Source organism: Plectropomus leopardus, chromosome 4 (assembly GCF_026936395.1).
Source record: "Plectropomus leopardus strain MGB_pleo_1.0 chromosome 4, ASM2693639v1, whole genome shotgun sequence".
In the NCBI taxonomy this organism is placed as follows: domain Eukaryota; kingdom Metazoa; phylum Chordata; class Actinopteri; order Perciformes; family Serranidae; genus Plectropomus; species Plectropomus leopardus.
In genome coordinates, this window is record NC_142179.1 from 2,445,271 (window position 1) to 2,465,073 (window position 19,803).

Consider the following 19,803-nt stretch of genomic DNA (forward strand, 5'->3'; position numbering starts at 1 on the left):
CTTGGCCTCATTCCACTGAACGCCTGATGAGGGAACTGTGGTGTATTATGCTTTGTTTCTTTAGGTTCCTATTTTGGTTAGGCAACGAGGTCAAAGGTCTAGGGACGGTTAGACCTTGAAGCCACGCGTACAAAATACCGGCCCCAGGTTAAAAGTAACATGGAATGAGGCTCCTTCCAAATAAGGACATATTTGTGGGGTCTTGTGATTGATCACAACAGGTGAAAAGTTGTTTACTGACAAATTTATCGATGCCTGTACCTATATAAGAGACTTGCATGAGCTGTACGATAGAGAGATTCGCATTGGTCCTGAATCCTCTCCCAGGCAGACCATGGTGCCTGGTAGATGCTGAACTTTGTTGTAATAAATTGATTATTATGCAACCAAGTCAGTGTCCGTGGAAGTTTCTTCATCTTCCACACATCATTGCTACTTAAGAAACAACGACAGAACGACACACAGTCACTCTCGTGATTATTTCTCCCCCTTTTCAGGGGTGCCACATAAACGTACCTGACAATCGTGGTTAAGAATGGAGATTTGCTTCATCCTCATCAGCACTTCAACTGCTCTGCTCCCTACCTACAATCAGACATGATCATCATCAGTCGATTATACAGATATTTAAACTAGTTTATTGATTTTTCCCTTTTTTATAGTGAGGAAACATGGTCAGTTGATGAATTGGTTCAGGTGATCTTTTAAAAAGTGAGTGCTGCAGACCTACACCAACACTGTAAACCATTCAAACCGAGAGTTTTTGACAGAATTTTTGTAGTAAACATATCTGGCAAAGTTTTCTTTTTCCTCCCAAATTAGTACCTTGTGAAAAATGGATGTTGGACATAAAGCTCACCAGTACCTCCGCTTCTCTACCCGTCACCTACAATCAGACATAATCATCATCGCTCTATTATACATATGTTTCAGATATTATATTTTCCATCTGTTTGGGGGTGTATTTAAGCGTAGAGCACTGGTATATATGGTTGAAAAGAGGTTTTTAAAAGTGACTGTATTTGGACAAAACGGTGAAGACATCTTTGAAAAATTAAGCGCAGAGCTACAACGCCAACGCAGTAAACCACTCAAAATAAGTTTTTAAGAGAGGTTTTTATGTACACTTTTGTAGGATACCAAAACAAACCAGAAAATGCATTTCCTGCAGAATATGCGTGTCGACGCTAATGGCTAAAAATGAGTTTGAGAGCATGTTTGAAAATGCAGAAGTACATAGCTGAAAATGCAGAAACATATTACAAATTGAGGGAAATATCTGAAAAACTGGCAGAAATGAAAGCTGAACTGCTTTAAAGTGAAGAAGCTACAAGTTGAACTGCAAGAGTGTCATAGGAAGAAGTTGATGTCAACTGAAAAGGTTAGAATAATAAATGTTTAATATTTTAGGCACAAATATCCTTAAAGAGCGTAACATTTTGACATTTGCAAGGTTTCTAAAGCTGAAAGATACAGCGGAAGACAGAAAGAGAAAGTATCAGAAAGAGAGAAAGAGACAGGAATACAGAGACAGTCAGAGAGGAAAAAAGAGAGAGACAGGGACAGACAGAGAGACACACAGTGAGAGACAGGGAGACAGACGGAGAGAGAGACAGATAGAGAGAGAAAAAGTAAGTGCAGAGCTACATCGCCAACACAGTAAACCATTCAAAAGGAGAATTTAATAGAGGTTTTGTGTAAACTTTTGTAGGATACCATTAGAAATGAATGATTCATCGCTTTAAGAGCTACCACAGCTACTTTAAAACCAATACAAACCCTTGCAGAGAGAATGAAGTTTAACAGCTGAGCAAGAAACATGCTGGTGTATTAACTGTTTAGTCTCTGACACTTCCATGTGTTTCTGTTTTTCGTAGTCTGAAATCTTCCATTGTCCTCCAGAGATCTGTTCATACCAGCATCAAGAAACATAAATGCCACTTGCAGGTACAAACTGGAGGAACAGGACTGAGCCGAGCTTTCCCGCCCATCTCACCACCTGCACCTCATTTCCCTATCAGGGTATCCTGATAGGCTATCCTGTGGTACTTATACCAGCCACTTCACCCCGTCACAGACAGTCTGGAGCCTCAGCTTCGTCACGTCTGTAACCTGACTGTTACCTGCTCTCTGACACCTGTTGCCCGTCTGCCTGACCTTCTGCCCGATTCCTCAACTTTGGACATTTGTGACTGTAAGTTTGTGACATTTCCATCAATCCACTGAGCTGATCCTGTTTGTCTGTTTTTGTCTTTCTCTGGCGCACACACACCGCCACACATTTTTAGTGATAATATACAAATTTTCTCTTATTTTTGCTCGTATCCACAATTTGTTCTTATTTAGTTAGTACCAATGAATTTTTGGGACTAACCAACATTTTATGTTTGCTCTTCTCATGGGTTAGAAAAAATATTACTGCTAAAATGTGTTTTCATAGTCCACAGATTAAATGCAGGAATTTCATATACTCAAACTTAGATTGTGTTTTATAGTAATTGTGACAGAATTATTAAATTTGTTTGCTTAAGAGAAACTACTATACTTGGTCAGTTACTGAAATTTTGGTTACTGTCCTGTCCTCTGCAGGAAAGTATCTAAGTACATTTACTCAAGTACTTTGCAAAAGTGCAAAATCTGAGGAGCTTTTACATTACTTGAGTATTTTAATCTCATCACACTTTACACCTTTACACCGCAACACTTCAGAAGAAATGTTTTAATATCTACTCCACCACAATTATTTGACTCATTAGTTACTTAATTAACAAATTTTAAGTTTTGCACACAAACCTTATGAAAATATACCAGGACAGCAGAAGTGATTAGTTGAATAATTTGAAAATGAAATGTAAATTGTATAAAGTTTGTGTGTGTGTATGTATGTATGTATATATATCTATATATCTATATCTATATATATATATATATATATATATATATATATATATATATATATATAGTTTTAATTTTTAATGCAAGATTTTTTGTATATAGCGCTAGATTTTTGTATTGAATGGTGTGTAATTCTCAGAAATTTCAGCCACTTCTTTTTATCTTAATTTAAAATTTAGCTCTTGAGCACTTCTTGGTTAGTAGTAGAGAGTTCATTTATTTACGACCACTCACCAAATTAAAAAGAAATTATTTCATCTCTGCTTGAAATTGGATTTAGAGACTGTTATTTCCACCAAGGTTTGATTTTACAGTTAGTTGCTAAACACTAGTGATAGAATAAGTAACTGTGATTTTGTTCTGTTTCATCTGAAAGCCGAGTGTTGCTGCAGATGGACCGACCGGCTCTCTCCTCAGACCGCCCTACCAGCTGTGAGAAGATGGACGACGAACCAGGTTAACTGACGCTGCCACTCAGTGAAGATTTTCTATGTTGCTGTTTCTTTTCCAAGGGTCCTCATTTTTGAATTTCTTAAAATGGCAAGAGGATAAAAAATTGCTTTCACATAAAATATTAGAGAAAAAAGAGCAGAGAAAAAAGAGAGAGAGAAAAGAGCAGTTTTGGCACTGTAGTATTCATCTGCTGCAGCTCAACAAATAAGCACTGTCTATAGAAGTACAAACTTGACTTAATTTTGTTCTAATAACCTGTTTTTATACTTCTTTCCTTATGTATATAATCTTTAATGTTTCACTTGTCTGCAAAGTTTCTGTATACATCTCATTTCATTGTGCAGCTGTAAAATGACAAAAAAATGTAGCAAATCTGAGAAATGTCCTAAAAACCTGGAGATGCCTAAAAATCTAAAAAGAAATCAAAAATACAAGGACAGTCCAAGAAAAGTCCTAAAATGTGAGAAATTTCCTGAAACCCAAGATATGTCCTCAAAACCAAGAACTGTCCTAAAATCCTTGAAAAGTCCTAAAATCGTGGAAATAGCCTAAAATCCTAGAAATATACTGAAATCCAAGAAATGTCCTAAAAACCAAAAGAAATGTCCTAAAAACTCCAAAAAGTCTTGAAATTGTATAAATGTCCTAAAATCTGAGAAAGGTCATGATTTTCTACAAACATTTTTGTTTTCCAGGGGGCAGTTTTTGTTTTGCCGTTGAAAGCATTTATTTCATACTCAGCCTAAAAAACACTGACATTGTTCATATCTTTTATTCTTCCACTTATTCAGAATTGTCACTGAACCAAAGTCTGGAGGACAGGGTTCCTGTTATCCCTGTGAAAGAGGAACCCACCAATGAAATGATTTCGGCTGTGAGAGCTGTTGCTCTCAAAGGGGTTCAGGACAACCGGCACCAGGCTGTCTCGGTCAACGTGGATCAAACCAACCTGGAATGGCAAACGTTTGACGGCTCTATCCCCAACGGAGCAGTGTCCATCCACAACGGATATGTTGGGCGCACTGATTATGTTGCCAAATATGGATCATCGGCGGGGTTCTACAACCCTGACAAGGGTCCCTACTGCCTCTACCCCGACGGAAAGAAAGAGCATCGTGGCTCTCCGTTTGAAATCCTGGTGAACAGAGACAACTTCGAGTTTCTGGAATGGAAGGAGGACTCGTACGGTTCAGTGCCTCAGAATTCAGTCAGGATCAGTCCAGGTATCGACGTGTACGTTGGGAAAAACAAGTATGGTCTTGGGAAGGTGGCTGTTAAAGATAAGGCCTTCTACCTTCCCTGGGAAGGTTCTGAGTATTGGTACAACTACTACCAGGTACTGACCTTCAACAAAGATGTATACAGCGAGCACATAACTGATGTCAGGTATAAGACTAATGAGGCTGAAATCATCACGTCTCCTCCAGAGACCATGGACAAGTCTGTTGTCCTCAACAATGGCAGCCATGAAGTGAAACAGACAACTACCCTCAGAAAGACGTACCAAGTTGAGCAAAGGTGGGAGCACAACTTTTCCTTCACACTGGGTGTCAAGACTACCATCACTGCTGGAGTCCCAGCAATACTCTCTACAGGTTTGGAGATTAGTGCAGAGGCATCCTATCAATTCACCAAGGGCACCAGTCACACTGAGTCAAAAACCCACGAGCTTTCTGTCGAATTGAACGTCCCAGCGTACCACTCCAACACAGTCAGAATGGAGGGAAAACAGTTCAAGACCAACATCCCGTTCACTGCACGTGTCTGCCGCACCTACAAAAACGGGGACACCTCATGGACGTCCATCTCTGGGATTCATAGAAGCGTACAATGTGGAGAATTCCAAGCTAAGGTGGATCCCTGTGAACCTCTACCTAAACCTATCTCCTCTCACCATTGTTGAAAGAATAATGGAAAATTCAACAGCTAACATAGTCAATGACGGCTACACAAAATATTGTAATGAAAAGCTAAAAAGACCCAACTGAGATTGCTGGAATGGCTTCTGTACTGTTTAGTTTGCATCATAAATTAGTTTTAGTTGGTCTTAAAGTTTTTATTTTTGTATTTGGTCTCCAATTGTTCAGGGTCGCCAAACACTATAACTATAACCATAATGATTCGAGCATCCACACCGATGAATGATAACGTTTTGTAAACGGTGGGGCAGAGCACGAAATTGGTCGTTGATGAGCTGCTACTGCTGTACGCTGCGAGGAAGTCGAGGAAAAACAAACAGAAAGCTAGAAGGATATGGATTCACCAAATTCTTCAAAGATGACGTGAATTGGGACAATCAAACACTCTATTAGGAGAGCTTCATTCATGCTTTGGTATGGTGATAGTCCACGATTTCACCGAGGAATTTCGGATTCAAAACTTTTGGACGATCCATCGACTGTTGAAGAGTTATGTGACGCAGTAATACCCCTTGAAATTGAAATTCGTTCATGCCTGAAGGAACCAGTTCCCACTGACAAGCACATAGCTGTAGCATCATGTGACCCTAAAAAAACAAAAAAAAAGGTTTCCATGGCAGTTTCACGAAATATGGCCTTTTTTGAATCACCCGAAACACCACCTTATGCAAGTGTCAAAAAATTATTTGCAATAAATGTTTTTTTTGTGTGTTTTTTTAAATAGACGTGTTGACAGCATCTAATTTACAAACCCTGTTTGATTATTGTTTTTTGTTTGTCTTTTTCTTCCTAATCTGTATCGTGTGATTTCTTTCTTCACTGTGTTGTTTTTTGGTACTATAGGCCTTTGGGTGATCAGGAGCTCTGAATGCTGAGTTTTAGTTTTGACACAATATATTATTATTACCAATTATTCAGGGAAATACATTTTTAAAAAACTCAAATCAGAACCGTATTTCCCTATATAAACTATATATTCTCTGTTGATTTTATGGTGATGGTCAGATGATTTTTTTTCATTTATATGTAATCTCATGCTTATTTAAAAAATTGTTAAAATACAACATATGTACTTTATGATTTCTTTCTTGCTACAAATTTATAATTTTTCCCTGCTCTGATACATCATTGAAAAGCTACATGGTAGCTCCATCTCATTTAGAGGAAACCTTTCCACTCTGTTGGGTTGTGAGGCTGCTTTCTGGAGGTCGGTGCAGCAGGAGGTCGTCAGCAGAAATGTCAACACCTGTGTTTCATCAGCGTCACTGGAAACACATGGACGCTGTGATCCAGTGCTCCTTTAAAAACCCTCCTGGAGCTCAGCTGCGAGCTCTCTCGCTCAGACATACTTTGGGTTTGGTTTGACTTGTGTTGCTACACCATACAAACTTGCATTTACACACTTTTCCATTCTTGTATGCACTTATCTTATTATTATGTTTACCATGTTCTTCTTTAAATCAATAAATAATATGAGAGCTGGCTTTGTTTGTGCATGTCCTTCTTTTTGTGAGGATATTCAGGCAGTTCTTCATGGTTTAAGGTCAGGTTGTGATGCTGATCTGAATAGCTTGAGGAATAATTTAATAATCCTGTTTATAATCCTGTTAATTCATTTTTAAAATGCCATTAATTTGTAAATGTGCAAGAGTTACCCCATAACGGTGGTGGCCCTTTTTACTTCAACCCCGTGGGACTGTTTGGCGCATTTTACGCGCTTTTCATTCTTGTTTTCATGCATATGGCATGGATTTTGGTAAAATAGTGTATTTTTGTTTAATCTTGAAATTTCCAGCTCAGCTCCTCCAATATGTCTAAAATACACTGTGGAACTAAATAGTTACATTCAGACTGTTGTGGAGTGCAAAAAAAAGCTCCATTGAAACCCATTCAAACTGCACTTTGCGATCCCACAGCCATCAAAGCAGAAAAACATGCACTGTATTATTTCTGGGTGTCATTCTGGGCTTCTGCCTTAGAATATGTCATTTTTACTATTTTCCATTTAAATTTTTTTTCATCTGAAAATATAGTGGCATCATGGAAAACAAATATTGGCATTTAAAGGCATACAATTCTGAAAATAAAGGAATAGTTGATATTTATGATTAGGATGATAATTAGGATTTTTTGTCAGGTTTCAGGCCAATGCCTGAACTCGACCCGGCGTTGGTAACAACAGAGGACACAGGACAACTTCACTCATTTCTATCATTTATTGAACTGAAAAGAATTTAAGTGTTAGGTTGAAAACTTCACAGAAAAAGAGATATAAATCATGGGTTAATTTGGCCAATAAATTCATATAACACAACATAAATCATTCAACCAAGAAATCTATGTCTTAAACAAAATCCCTTAATTTAAATCAACAAGATAGTGTTTAAAAAGTTGAGTTTTAATCATCAATCATCTTCAGTAAGTTAATAAGATCTGGTTTCAGCTCACACTACTGCACTTTGTAAATTAACCAATGTTGTATCCTCTATTCAAATCAATGTAACTACAAGCATAATGTTTCAAGTTGGCCACAGAACTTCCTTTAATTGTGAATACATCCCTTCTCTTTGGTGTCTTCCCAGAGGTCCTGAAAAAATTGTCATCAAGCCAAAATAACAAAAAAATCAAGACACGCCACTAATACACAACTAGGTCCATATCAAACTATTCTTTTAGTAAAATCATTGAAAAGGCTATAAAGGCTTTAAAGGTCTTCAATGACATCCACTTAAATAGTGCTTGTGCTATCCCAGCTAGTCATTTTTGGTTCTGAAAACGTTTTGAGAATGGAACATTTCAACCATGTTTTGGTAATGTTTCACATTGTTAACATATCACATTGCATTACATTTTCATTTTAAAAAATAGTCTGTAATCTAAGTCCTCAAAACCATCCCAGCAAGAAAATTTTGGTTCTAAAAATGTTCTTAGAATGTTACAATGTAATGTTCCAGTAATGTTACAGTTCTTTTAGTTCCCAGAACGATGTTGTAGTTTAATGTTCTCTTAAAAACATCCTTGAAATGTTTGGTGATAAGCTTCCCAAAAATGTTTGAGTACCCTGCTAGCAATTATTGGTTCTAAAAATGTTCTGAGAACGACACGGGTAATGTTTTAGTAACGTTTTCAGCGGTAAATTGTCATTTAGTTCCCAGAATGTTCTTCATAAAGTTAAGGAAACATACTCAGTAACATCAAAAATGTTAAAAATGTTTTTTTTAAACATATAATATTACATTACATTTTTGTTTTCATTTAAAAAAGATTATTTAATGTCAGGCCTCAGTGACATGTTCTGAATGTTGCTTTGGAAATGTTGTTCCATTGTTCTCGTGTAACATTGTGGGAATGTTTGATGAAAGAACATTGTATGAACTGTCATCTTTCACCAAAACATCCTCAGAATGTTGCAGTTATAACGTCATGTCTTAGTCAGTATTTAACCTTGCAAGGACATTATTTGAAATGATAAATATCTTTAAAACATTCTTTGAACATTCGATTAAAATGTTTCTTTAAAACATTATTTCAACTTGTCGGTAACATTAATCAATGTTGTGGGAACGTTCCCTGCTAGCTGGGATAGCACTAATTGAAAGCAGATTTAAAGACCCCTGCCAAAATGATGATGCATAGCTAACTGATTGTTAATGCAGGTGGCGGCCCTGATTGCAGATTTGATCGACGACTCAATCCATGCATGAGGTAGGGCCGTGTGCTCACCGGCAAAGTGCACCCTGCCTTCATTTCTGAATAGCTCTTTGGCATACTCTGAACTTTGGTAGGGGGTGAAGAGAGCGAAGGCACCCAAGCTGTGAGGATCAGCGGCCCACCTCTTCACCACCACCCCTGTGCAGAGAGACCTGACGTGTTCGCCGTGGATCTTCACCAGATCTCTCAGCGTGAGCTCTTTCAGGTCCTCGTCGCTCACGCCTAAGAAGAGGAGGGATTCATCAGACCAGGTGTAAGAAGCCAGGAGGACGCCGATGGACTCGTTTGCTGGAAAACTGTGGCTGGGGTAGTAGATGAAACGAGATGGCCCGTCTGTGATGCTCTTTCCTCCTCGGATGCCGTCCCTCTCCCAGAACTTCTCGCTGAAGGTAAGGATGATTTTCGTGGAGCTGTCGTAGTGGACCCCCCTCAGTGCCTCCAGCTTCTTGATGGGGAAAGGTGGAACAAAGTCGATGTAAAGGGCTGCTTTGGCTGTGGTTGTTACTAGGACAGCGTCGGCGAAAAGGTCAGTCAAAGACGACTGTTGGCCCGTCTGGTATGATACGATGACGCCGCTATCTGAGTGACTAATGCGCTTGACTTTGGAGTTGAGAAGAATATCGGTGTCGCTGAGAAAAGGAAGAAAAGCTGTGGGGAAAAGGTCCATCCCACCAACCACCTCCTTGTACCTTAAAAACAAAAAGACACTGATTGCACTCTTGTACTCTCCAAACCCAAACAATCAACTCTATCTCGATTTCTTTATTTGTTTTCATTGACTTTTGTTTGTTTTCTTGCTAATGTTCATTGTTGTTGATGCTTTATTACTTTTACTAATCTCCAATCCAATACCGTTGCTTTGTTGACTCTGTATTTGGTTATATGTACGGCACACTCTCTCCAAACTTGGGATATGTAATTTGGCAGTTCATCCAACCATCCTCACAACCACGGACTATGTGTAACTGCACGAGCACAGGACATCAACATGCAGTGTCTTCACCTGTAAGATCATCTGAGAGGAGCCGCCCGAACAGCTGATGCAATAATCGCTTTGCATAACTGAAATGTTTCTGTGCAAACTGTCAGAAACTATTTCAAGGAAGCGCGTCTGCTCATCATTTTCACCAGGGTCTTGATATGACAGCGGCTAGTTGTTGTAAATGACTTGTACTCTTGTGAGGCTGGTTGGATATACTGCCAATTTTCATGGAAACGACATGTCATGCGGATGGATTTCTTTGAAAAGGAAAATTGTTCATTAATGCAGAATTAACAAATGTGTGACCAACATGTAAGAAAAAAGATCTTTAACTAACGTGGGTGGAAAAACACAAAAGTGTTGTGTTTGAATTTATTTGTAAGTGTAGGACGTGGGCTCTTACTGGACCATGTCATTGATGTCACTCTGTTCATAGAGCATCTCAGACACTGCTGTGAACATAATGCTCTTTTCATTGAGCAGGTCTCCAATCATCCTGATTGCCTCTGAACTCAGACCTGCTTCTTCTTTTAGATATTCCTGTTAAATGAACAAATAAAACAGACAGAAAGAAAGTTTTTAAGTGTAGTAAAACAAAACAGTTAGTTTCCAGACAAAAGGAATCTTAGTCTTTAGCAACCACTTGTTACTATTGCTTTCTGTGCACAGTCCGAATTGTTTCCCAGTTTGTGTAAAATGTTGATTCATAGCACAACTGCATGGTAAATTATGCTAATACATGGCCTTTTTTAATTGCAACAGACCCAACCCCCGCACATCACGTTGTGTTTTACCTTTAGAGAATAATGGTCGTATTTTCTCAGCGCAGCAAAGCAGCCCAAAGCTTTCACATCAGCTCTCACCTGCAAAGAAAAAAAAGTCACTTTCACGGATAAAGAGCAAGAAATCATCCACTGAGCTGATAGTGTTGTGAGTATTTTAAAAATGGGCTTCTTTTTGTCTGCACTGAACCATGATTATTCACTGAACACGGATATCAAACCAATAAAAACTCTTGTAGTTTTGGGTCCATAAACAAAATAGTTATTAGTAAAAGTAAAAGTTATTTAAAGCCACCCATCAACAATGGCAGTGGATTTATTAAAACATATTTTCAGTCCTGTAAAATTCACCTAAATTTACCTAAAATGCCTTTCCAAGGCTAAATAAAATTAAATGAAAGCTGTCGATGAAAGCACCAAAGTTTTCCCCCAATAGTCAGAATCACTGTAAGTGTCAAGACACTAAAATAAAAGGTTTATGTATTTATTTATGTTTTCTTCGCCTCAGTATTTTCTTGAAAAACGATGCTGCAGATGAGTAGAACTATTAGCTGGAAAACAAAATGGGATCGTGGCATTAAGCCTCATACATGAGAATATTAACGTTCAACTGTTTTTCTAAGGTTTTCTCCAGGTGTTTTTCAAAAATTGAGGGTAAACAAAGTATTAATTGAGTGATTATAAGTTTAAAAGAAGTTTAAAAAAAGACAGTAATGTCTGTTTAGGAGCTTACTGTAAAAGTGATAAATAAATTTCTATGTTCGTCTATGTTCCAAGGATGTGTGAATTCGTACAACTTCCTTGTAGTTTCACGATGGCTAAAGCAGCAGTCGAGGCCCTTTAACTGTATTTGTTGTTCCTTTCTTCTGCCTTACATACCTTATCCAACCCTCGTTGTAGCAGCTGGTAGGCCGTCATTCCTTTCTCATTTATCCGCACGTTGTACTTGAGAAGGTCGGGCTGTGCTTCCGCTGTACTTGTCCTCTCCCGCAATCCATTAACAAAGTAAAACGTGTTTGGGTCATACATGATGAAATCCTTCAGTTTTAGCCCCATCTTTTCAATCATCCACAGGGTGATGCTGTTGACAGAGACGGTGAGAGTGGAGGGAGAGTTACAGAAGCTTGTGACTGAATGGTTTCTTTAACCGCTATGCTGACGACACCCAACTTTACTTAGCTCTTTCATTAAATAACATTAAGAGACATAATATAAATGCATTGTGCAAATAAATAATTGGTTGTGCCACAGTTTTGTTGCAGTTAGAGATAAACAGAAATACTTTTTTTCTGCAACAAAGAAGAAAGGCTTAAGATTGTTGCTCATTTTATGGGCAAGGGACTAAGACCCAAAAGACCAAGTTAAAAATCTTACTATTTAGATTTCAAGCAACGTTTTAACAGACGCATTAACACAAAAAATTAAAAACATAGACAAGTCAGGGACCTTATGACCAAACAAGTCATGCTGTTCTGTGAGGGGGGAGAGCTGCATGCATGTTTATATGTAAATGCTCAAGTGAAAAAATGCATTAACTCACTGTTGAAAACTTGGGATCCTCATGGCTCCAAACTCAGCATACCATCCCTCTTTTTCATTCCTGTAGGTCTGCACCCGTCCTCCAACACGACCACTAACCTCTAATATGGTTACCTTATAAGAACAGAAACATAAGAGTAAGTGTTTGCGGTCTCCTGGGAGCAGTGGCGGTTGTACAGTCTGTCAGGAAGGAAGGGCCTGTGGAATCGCTGCGTCACACACAAGCCTATAGGATTTTTCAATTAGATTTTGGATTAATGCAGGAAATAAATCTTCACAAATTGGCATCACTTTTTGAGGCCTAAATGCCTTTGCATGAAGTAAAAAGCTAATGTTTGGCAACAAATTAACAAAATCGCGGTTGCAGGGTTTAACCTTTACAACAAGGCTGTATAATCATGTTGAGCACTGTGCAGCGTGATGACGGCCCAATGGACCCAATGTTGTTTTGTTTGTTTTGGGTTTTTTTTGTCTTGTTTTTTGCTAATATGTGGTTATACTGTCAACAGCCAGAAAAAGAGATATACCCCATTAAACCTACTTGTCACTTAGTACCGCTAATTTCTTTCCTTGGGGCTTCCTAACTGTTTATCTGGCTGTCTGTAGCAACAAAAATTCTTCAACAGCGCAGAAAATGTTCTTTCTTGTGCTTAGGTTTTTATAATAACACATGTAATGTGAGTTTGCTGCATGTACCTTGTGTCCTGCGTCTTGCAGCAGCATGGCCGCTGTCAGTCCAGCCATTCCAGCTCCGACAACAACAACATTTTGAGGTGTTTTCGTTCGCAGGAGGCCGTTCTGAATGGTGTGCATGAGCTCCTCGTAGTCGGTGTCATTCAGACATTTAGACAGTTCGTTCCTCAGGTGGAAATTATTAGCAAAGCTCAGGCGTGGTCTGTGCAGCATGCTGACATCAACTAAAAAAAAACATACCAAGAGAAAAACACTATGTACTCAAACAGCAAACTAAAAAGGTCATCAGCAACATTTATATGGAAGGGTCAGTTGTCCTCTAGTATTAAAATGTACACAATGGAAACCCCTATAACCTGTTCTTTTTCTTTTTTTTGTTTGTGGTAGTTTGTCATGTGGATTTAGGCAGAACTGCAACACCAACATTTTGTCTCCATATTCTTTGTTGCTCTACTTTTTCGCTCGTTCTTTGAGTCTCTTAAACTGTTCCATGCTAACAGGGCTCCGCTTCTCATTACAAAACTGCAGTCGCTGATTCAATTGCCCTAATTTGGCTGATTTATTGTCACTTATGACAAACAAAAACTTCCTATGTCTAACGTGAGGCAGTACCGACTCCGTGTTCTACATAGTTGGTTGCAGAAGATATAAAAGACTCAATCCAGCCCTCTCTATCACGGCTGATCAACATGTGGTTGATCACATTGATTAGGCGTTACTTAGTGGTTCAAAGGAAAATTCTACATAGATTAAGCAAGCAGTTGCAATAATAATGTTAATGTAAAAATGTCTTTAACACTCTATGAGCCATTTCATGCCCATATTTTCCTTTTGGATAAACTGAATGAAATGAACTTTGAAGTAACTGGGCCTGAGCTGAAGGAAGGTCATTGAACTCGGAACCATTGTTAATTTGAGTTTTCTATTTTTTTTTTTAAATCTTTATTTATCTTTTTTTTTTTTGCATAAAATTCATTACATCATACATCACCTACCATTGTCTCCCTGTCTGTGATGTTCATACATACTCTCTTCTATGCAACTCTGACCCATAAACATTCATATTTTCCCTCTAAATCTAGCTAATCACATTTGCTGCAGATTTCATAACTTGATGTTAGTGAGTCAGCCAGTTTGTGTTTACCATTTCTCTGCTCTGTGTTGCTCCTGATGTCCAGAGGACCAGCTGAGGACAGAGCCGGCAAGACCAGCAGCAGCAACACTGATGGCTTCATCTGGAGATTAAAACCGCAGAACAAGTTCACTGTTAGTTTATAAACCAGCATTAAACCAACACAAGCTTGGTGAAGAATTCAGTATCTCAGCATTAAGCCATCAGTGGCCCTCATTAATAAACCTAACGCACATATAATGTATGCAAACCCTAAATTTGGAACAAGCATTTTGCATGTCACCTCTCTTATGTTTGATCTATTGAACCTTATTTTAAAATAAATTTGGCCACAATCTTTACAATTTGACAACTGTAACACTAAATTTAGGGCAAAAACACAACAAAAAGTACTGGCCTTCACCAAATGCTCCGTCAACCCCCTTCATTTCCCTCCAGGTTTATGTACTCGCTGCTTCATGGCTGCGTCACTGAACGATCGCTGTACTTAGTACTAGTTAGTTAATTAGTGTTGGATCACTGGATTTCAAATAACTTGCCAGGTGTTGCTCATTGGTGTGGATTAAGCTTTAACAAATAATAGTTTAGCAGTGACAGATAATATGTTAAAAGACTTTGGAGGATACTTTTGTGTTTCCCTTAACATGCATTCCTAAGGAAATCAGCTCATTACTTATATGCAATATGCTGGAAGTTTTGTGTGTGTGTGTGATTTTAAAAATATTTGTCAGATTTTGGACTTAAAAACATTAATAGCATTTCTAAACCAAGTTTATTTCAATTTGGTTTCATTTGCACATACATATGTACGGAAAAGACAGAAAAAAACACTGTGCATGAGCCAGAAATGACTTATGAGGATACATCCCCTATAAAATAACTATAATTATTTTAAGACAGAGACAAAAATGAAGATTGCAAAATTGATTACATTTCTAAGGCTAAGCAGTAATACCAAAGAAAAATGACAAAAAGTTTATATTTACAAAGAGAAATACATGACCAACAAATCAATGAAGTGTGGTGAGTCTTTGCAAATTAGTGTCCTTTTCAGATGACTTTTTAAAATGAAGATAATGTAGATATTGATTGTAGTGATAGATTGTTCCAAAGAGATGGTCCTCTGTATTTCAGTGAATATTGATTTTAGTCTGAAAATACAGAAGATTAAAAGTTCGTAGGGTGGCTTGTGGGATATGAGTGAATGTCTGATAAACACTTTAAAAAGTTCTGGAAAATACTTAAGTGATGATTTATGTGTACATTTACGCATGAATACACTAGTCTGGTTTATGTTCACATTAAACACTGAGTAATATTTTTAAAAGAGTGGAGCAGATAAGTTGCATCTTTAGTTAATCACTCTTAAAAAAAAAAAACATCTGCATTAGAAGAATGTTATTGAGATAATGTTGCATCACAAGCAGTATTAAAGTACATGAAATAAGGATAAATTAAGCTGTAATATAATAAAGAAGTTGTCGTGTTCAACAGTAAAACGGTAAAGTTTTGTGTGTTTTTGGGAATGAACTAATTAGACCTAACGTATCTTAAATGTGACTGTCTGACTTTGCGATCATGTGGTGGCTTAAAGGTTATCACAGCATGCATTAATTGCGTTTGCTGTGTTTTTACTGGAAGGTGCAAACAGGCAAGCATGAGACACTCTGGTAGCTCATTAATTTGGTGGCATCTGGGACATTGTGTCTCTTCGTCTCTAATCGGTTAACCATCCCCAAACATGATTTGATCTGGTGTTAAGCAAAAGTCTAACTTTAAAATTCCTTGTGGTCCTGCTGACAGAAGTGCGCGTTTGTACCAGTTTTTCAAGTATATTTTACCATACAAAGAGAAAAGTCATAGGTTTCACTTGTAGTTAAATTTGATTCATATTTTTTGTCAGTGGTGCACAAAAAAGGACTAAACAGTGCTCCAAAGTTTGGCAAAATTTTGGCAGAAAAAATGTGCCGTTGCCATTTTTTAAAAACAGTTTATTTGAACATTTCTGCAAACTGGGGTCTACAAAAAGTCCTGGAATTGCATAAATTGGGAATAACTGGAAAACTGGAACCCAATCGTATTCGTGTGTGTTGGTGCTGCACTGTAAAATCTGCTGATTTTACCTAAAAAGAAAGCAATTGTCCTAAAAAATGTAAGTAAATATAAGAAGTCCTAATTTATGTTTACTTTTTATCTATTTATATCTCATTTGTCTTTAAAGTAAAATAATATTTTGAAAGTTGAAGTGTGAGCATCATTTGCAGCTATCTCATGAAATGGCATAAAGTGAATAAATGTAACTTTCAGCAGTCGAGATGACGCAAGACTACGATAAAACAAACCAAAGTTAAACTTAGATTTAAGATGAGCTCCCTCTTCAACTCTGCACAGTGACGCTCAAACATTTGGGTGAAGTCACGACAATAAAAACACGTTGGAGAGGAGGGCGACTTTAAAATTCCATGTGATTTTATTTTTTATGAAATGATTTGAAGACATAAAACACTTTATTTGTCGTGGTAATGCTTTACAAAACTATGTAGGTGCAAATATTTTACAAAGTATTTCATGGTCTAAAAATTGTCTGACATTGTCCAAAGTGGTTTACAGAGTAAAGAGAAAGAGTAAGAGTAAAGTTGAGAGTACACATGAATTAACAGCAATAAGAGCTGTCATAAGAAGTGGGAGGTAACACCCGTCAGCTCCATTGAAATTGGCTGTCGTAGCTGTCAATCATGGCAGAAAATCCCCATTTTGAATAATTTAATAATTAATTAAAGCCGTACTTATCATAAAAACGATCACTCGAACAAATATCAGTGTGATGAGAACTACCTTCAGTGACAGAAACCATCTTTGGAAAAACGTTTTTTGACGTGTACTTTGAGTTTTAAGTTTGTCCTATGTCCATTCACTAACATGAAAGGGCGGACTCTATGACCTATACTGCAGCCAGACACCAGGGGGCGATCCAGATTTAAACGCTAAACTTTAAGAGAACTGTCATGTAGTCCATCTTTATTTACAGTTTATAGGCTTTATGTGTCTCATGGACAAGGCTTGGAGTTTTCCAGAGGTTCACATCGGTCCGCCATGGCACGGATTTCACCAACCTGAACAGCGTTGTACGTGCCCGTGACGGATATAATGCGGATCTCCTCATTAGCGTATGTGCGTCTGATGAGCGCTGTGAACGGGATGTGCACTTTGTACTTATACTGCACCATTGAAACCACGCAGGAGTGGTTTGCCGGGGCTGTGATCTGCACTGAAACAGCATTAGTGAGGGACTCTATCACCGTTTTTCCCACAGAGTACTGGAACGTCACATCGGTGCTGTACTGAATACCTTCAGAGGCGATGAAGGGGATGCTGGCTTTGAAGGTTAATGTGAAACCAAGTTTGATAGCAAAGCTGAAGTCCCACCTGTGCTCTGTCTCATACGTCTTTGAGAGGGTATCTGTTTTGACCACAGAGTGGCATTCGTAGTTGGCGATGGCTGTTTTTTGAACGATTTCGGGGGGATAGTGGATGATTTCAGACTCATCAGTGATGTACTTGACTTTGTAAACCTGCTGGCTGATTATATCCTCATTGATGGTCAGGACTTGGTAGTCGTAGTACTGATATTCATCTTTCTTCCACGGCAAACAGAAGGCCTTTTCTGCAATAGAAACCTTTCCAAGTCCATATTTGTTTTTCCCTACAAATATGGCCGTCTCGGTGCAGGTTCTGACTGCACTCCGGGGCACTGAACCGTCCGAATCGTCCTTCCACTCCAGGATCTCAGCGTTGTTTTTGTTCACCAGGATCTCAAACGGAAAACCAGCATGTGCTTTTTTTGCGCTGGGATAGTGGCAGTACGGACCCTTGCTGGGGGTGTAAAAGCCAGCCTCACACTTGTATTTACAGACATAATCAATGCGATCAGTGTAATCATTGTAAATTGAAACCGAATTGTTTGGGAGAAAGTTGTTCCAGGTCACCCACTCCAGGTTTGAGGCACTGTCATATTCGTTTGAGCCATCGTCCGATGCGATGGAAGATGTCTGATCCTGCCTCTTCTGCCTTAACTTGGCAGCGGTCAGATCTGCTCGCTTCGATCTGGTGGTAATTTTAGATCTGCTGCTCTCGAAGGAGTCTGGATAAAGAAAAGGGAAAAGACCAGAGAAAACAAAGCTCAAGTATTTGCATTTTGTGAAGTGCATTTTGTCCTCTGGGGTAACCCAGCTAGCAGGGAACGTTCCCACAACACTGGCAAATGTCACCTACAAGTTACAATAATGTTTGAAAGAAAACATTTTAATCTAATGATCAAAGAACGTTTTCAGGATGTTTATCATTTCAAATAATGTCTGTGTAACGTCAAAGGCTGAATAAGACGTAAAGTTATAACTGCAACATTCGGAGAGTGTTTTGATGATTTCGAGAGGTGACAGATCATATAATGTTCTTTTTATAAGACGTTCCCACAATGTTACATGAGAACAAAAAAAGAACGTTTTTTTAAAGCAACGTTCAGAACATAAATTGTTGAGGACTGAGATCACTGACCATTTTAATGAAAATCTAATGCAATGTGACAGATTAACAATAAAGACATTTTTTGATGTATATAGAAAGAATACCCTAACTTTTGGGAACTAAAAGAAAACTTGTGGCTAAAAACATGACTGAAACACTGCATCGGTTGCATTGTACCATTGAGAAGAAAAAAACTGAAAACTATTAGGATATGGGTTTAAAAAATCATTAAAAGATGAAAGGAATTGGGAAAATCGAACCTCTATTATGTGATTTTGGTTTGAGACAACATGAGTTTGCAGACACTCTGGCGATGGTAAAAGAGGACATCAGTAAAGACAAAATCAGCTTCAGAGACCTCATCAGTGCCAGAGAGCGTCTGACTGTTTGTCTCAGATCAAATTACTTTTTTGTGAAATCTCCAGAAATCAACCAACTGATATTTTCATCAGTAAAATATCCAACAATAAATAAACGATCCTTTAAAAATCCAAAGGGATGAACCGCAAAACTAACAAACTCTACTTTTTTAAACATTTTATTTGTTGCTCTATGAGCCACCAAAATATCCCTAAATGTTTTTTAACTATTTATTTATTGATAAGCCAGTTTGTGTTTACCATTTCTCTGCTCTGTGTCGTCCCTGATGTCCAGAGGACCAGCTGAGGACAGAGCCAGCAAGACCAGCAGCAGCAACACTGACGGCTTCATCTGGAGATTAAAACCGCAGAACAAGATCACCGTTGGTTTATAAAACAGCTTTAAACCAAAACAAGCTTGGTGATTAATTGAACAGCTCTGTGTTAAAACATCAACACATTGAGTCCAGACAGATTTGGTTTTGCAATTAAAAATTCAGCTGTGGTTCTGTGGTATTTATACACTAAAGTACTCACCATCACTGCGTCCATGATGTGATGCAGCTCCAGTCTCCGTCAGGTTTTTATACTGTAGCAGCTTCTTTGTTGAGTCATTGAGCAAACACTTTCCACATTTCCACTTTCTTTTGGCTGTGATGTTGAACAGTAAACACCTGGAACTGGAGCCGGTCCAGCGGTGTCAGAGATCATGAGATAATTTAAGACTGGTTCAGTATACTTATCATGCAACATAGTTCTCTCATGAAGAGAAATCATAAAAGAGACCAACTTGGCCATTCAGAATGGTGAGAGA

The 19,803-nt window shown here is 38.2% G+C and overlaps 3 protein-coding genes across 4 annotated transcripts; 1 reads left to right on the top strand and 2 right to left on the bottom strand.

Moving 5' to 3' along the window:
* The first annotated feature begins 1,920 nt into the window (after positions 1-1,920).
* Positions 1,921-6,750, top strand: LOC121943915 (natterin-3-like). 2 transcript variants are annotated; one of them, XM_088076293.1, is made up of 3 exons: positions 1,921-2,194; positions 3,288-3,351; positions 4,140-6,750. In XM_088076293.1, exons 2-3 carry the CDS (start codon positions 3,288-3,290, stop codon positions 5,249-5,251), a joined length of 1,176 nt encoding a protein of 391 aa, XP_087932419.1. In that variant the 5' UTR covers positions 1,921-2,194; the 3' UTR covers positions 5,252-6,750. The 2 variants fall into 2 exon arrangements, with proteins under 2 accessions (XP_087932419.1, XP_087932417.1); XM_088076291.1 differs by having other exon boundaries at positions 1,928-2,194; positions 3,272-3,351.
* Positions 6,751-7,595: 845 nt separating this feature from the next.
* On the bottom strand, positions 7,596-14,209 carry LOC121944726 (L-amino-acid oxidase-like). Its single transcript, XM_042488613.2, has 7 exons — positions 14,119-14,209; positions 12,978-13,198; positions 12,283-12,395; positions 11,622-11,823; positions 10,755-10,823; positions 10,364-10,500; positions 7,596-9,667 (listed from the first exon to the last, which is right to left on the bottom strand). The coding sequence occupies exons 1-7, from the start codon at positions 14,207-14,209 to the stop codon at positions 8,872-8,874; spliced, it is 1,629 nt and encodes a 542-aa protein (XP_042344547.2). The 3' UTR covers positions 7,596-8,871.
* A 2,345-nt stretch (positions 14,210-16,554) lies between these two features.
* On the bottom strand, positions 16,555-19,590 carry LOC121945034 (natterin-3-like). Its single transcript, XM_042489032.2, has 3 exons — positions 19,527-19,590; positions 19,251-19,341; positions 16,555-18,247 (listed from the first exon to the last, which is right to left on the bottom strand). Exons 1-3 carry the CDS (start codon positions 19,539-19,541, stop codon positions 17,154-17,156), a joined length of 1,200 nt encoding a protein of 399 aa, XP_042344966.2. The 5' UTR covers positions 19,542-19,590; the 3' UTR covers positions 16,555-17,153.
* Positions 19,591-19,803: the final 213 nt, after the last annotated feature.

Bases quoted from the DNA above. Each gene is read 5' to 3' on its own strand.
- LOC121943915 (XM_088076293.1), top strand. From the start codon at position 3,288: ATGGACCGACCGGCTCTCTCCTCAGACCGCCCTACCAGCTGTGAGAAG. The intron at 3,352-4,139 runs GTTAACTGACGC...CCACTTATTCAG, and splicing joins GAAGATGGACGACGAACCAG to AATTGTCACTGAACCAAAGT.
- LOC121944726 (XM_042488613.2), bottom strand. From the start codon at position 14,209: ATGAAGCCATCAGTGTTGCTGCTGCTGGTCTTGCCGGCTCTGTCCTCA. The intron at 10,824-11,621 runs GTATGTAAGGCA...TTTTCTTTGCAG, and splicing joins TACAACGAGGGTTGGATAAG to GTGAGAGCTGATGTGAAAGC. The intron at 10,501-10,754 runs GTAAAACACAAC...TTCATTTAACAG, and splicing joins ACGACCATTATTCTCTAAAG to GAATATCTAAAAGAAGAAGC.
- LOC121945034 (XM_042489032.2), bottom strand. The intron at 18,248-19,250 runs GTAAACACAAAC...TTCTTTATCCAG, and splicing joins CGACACAGAGCAGAGAAATG to ACTCCTTCGAGAGCAGCAGA.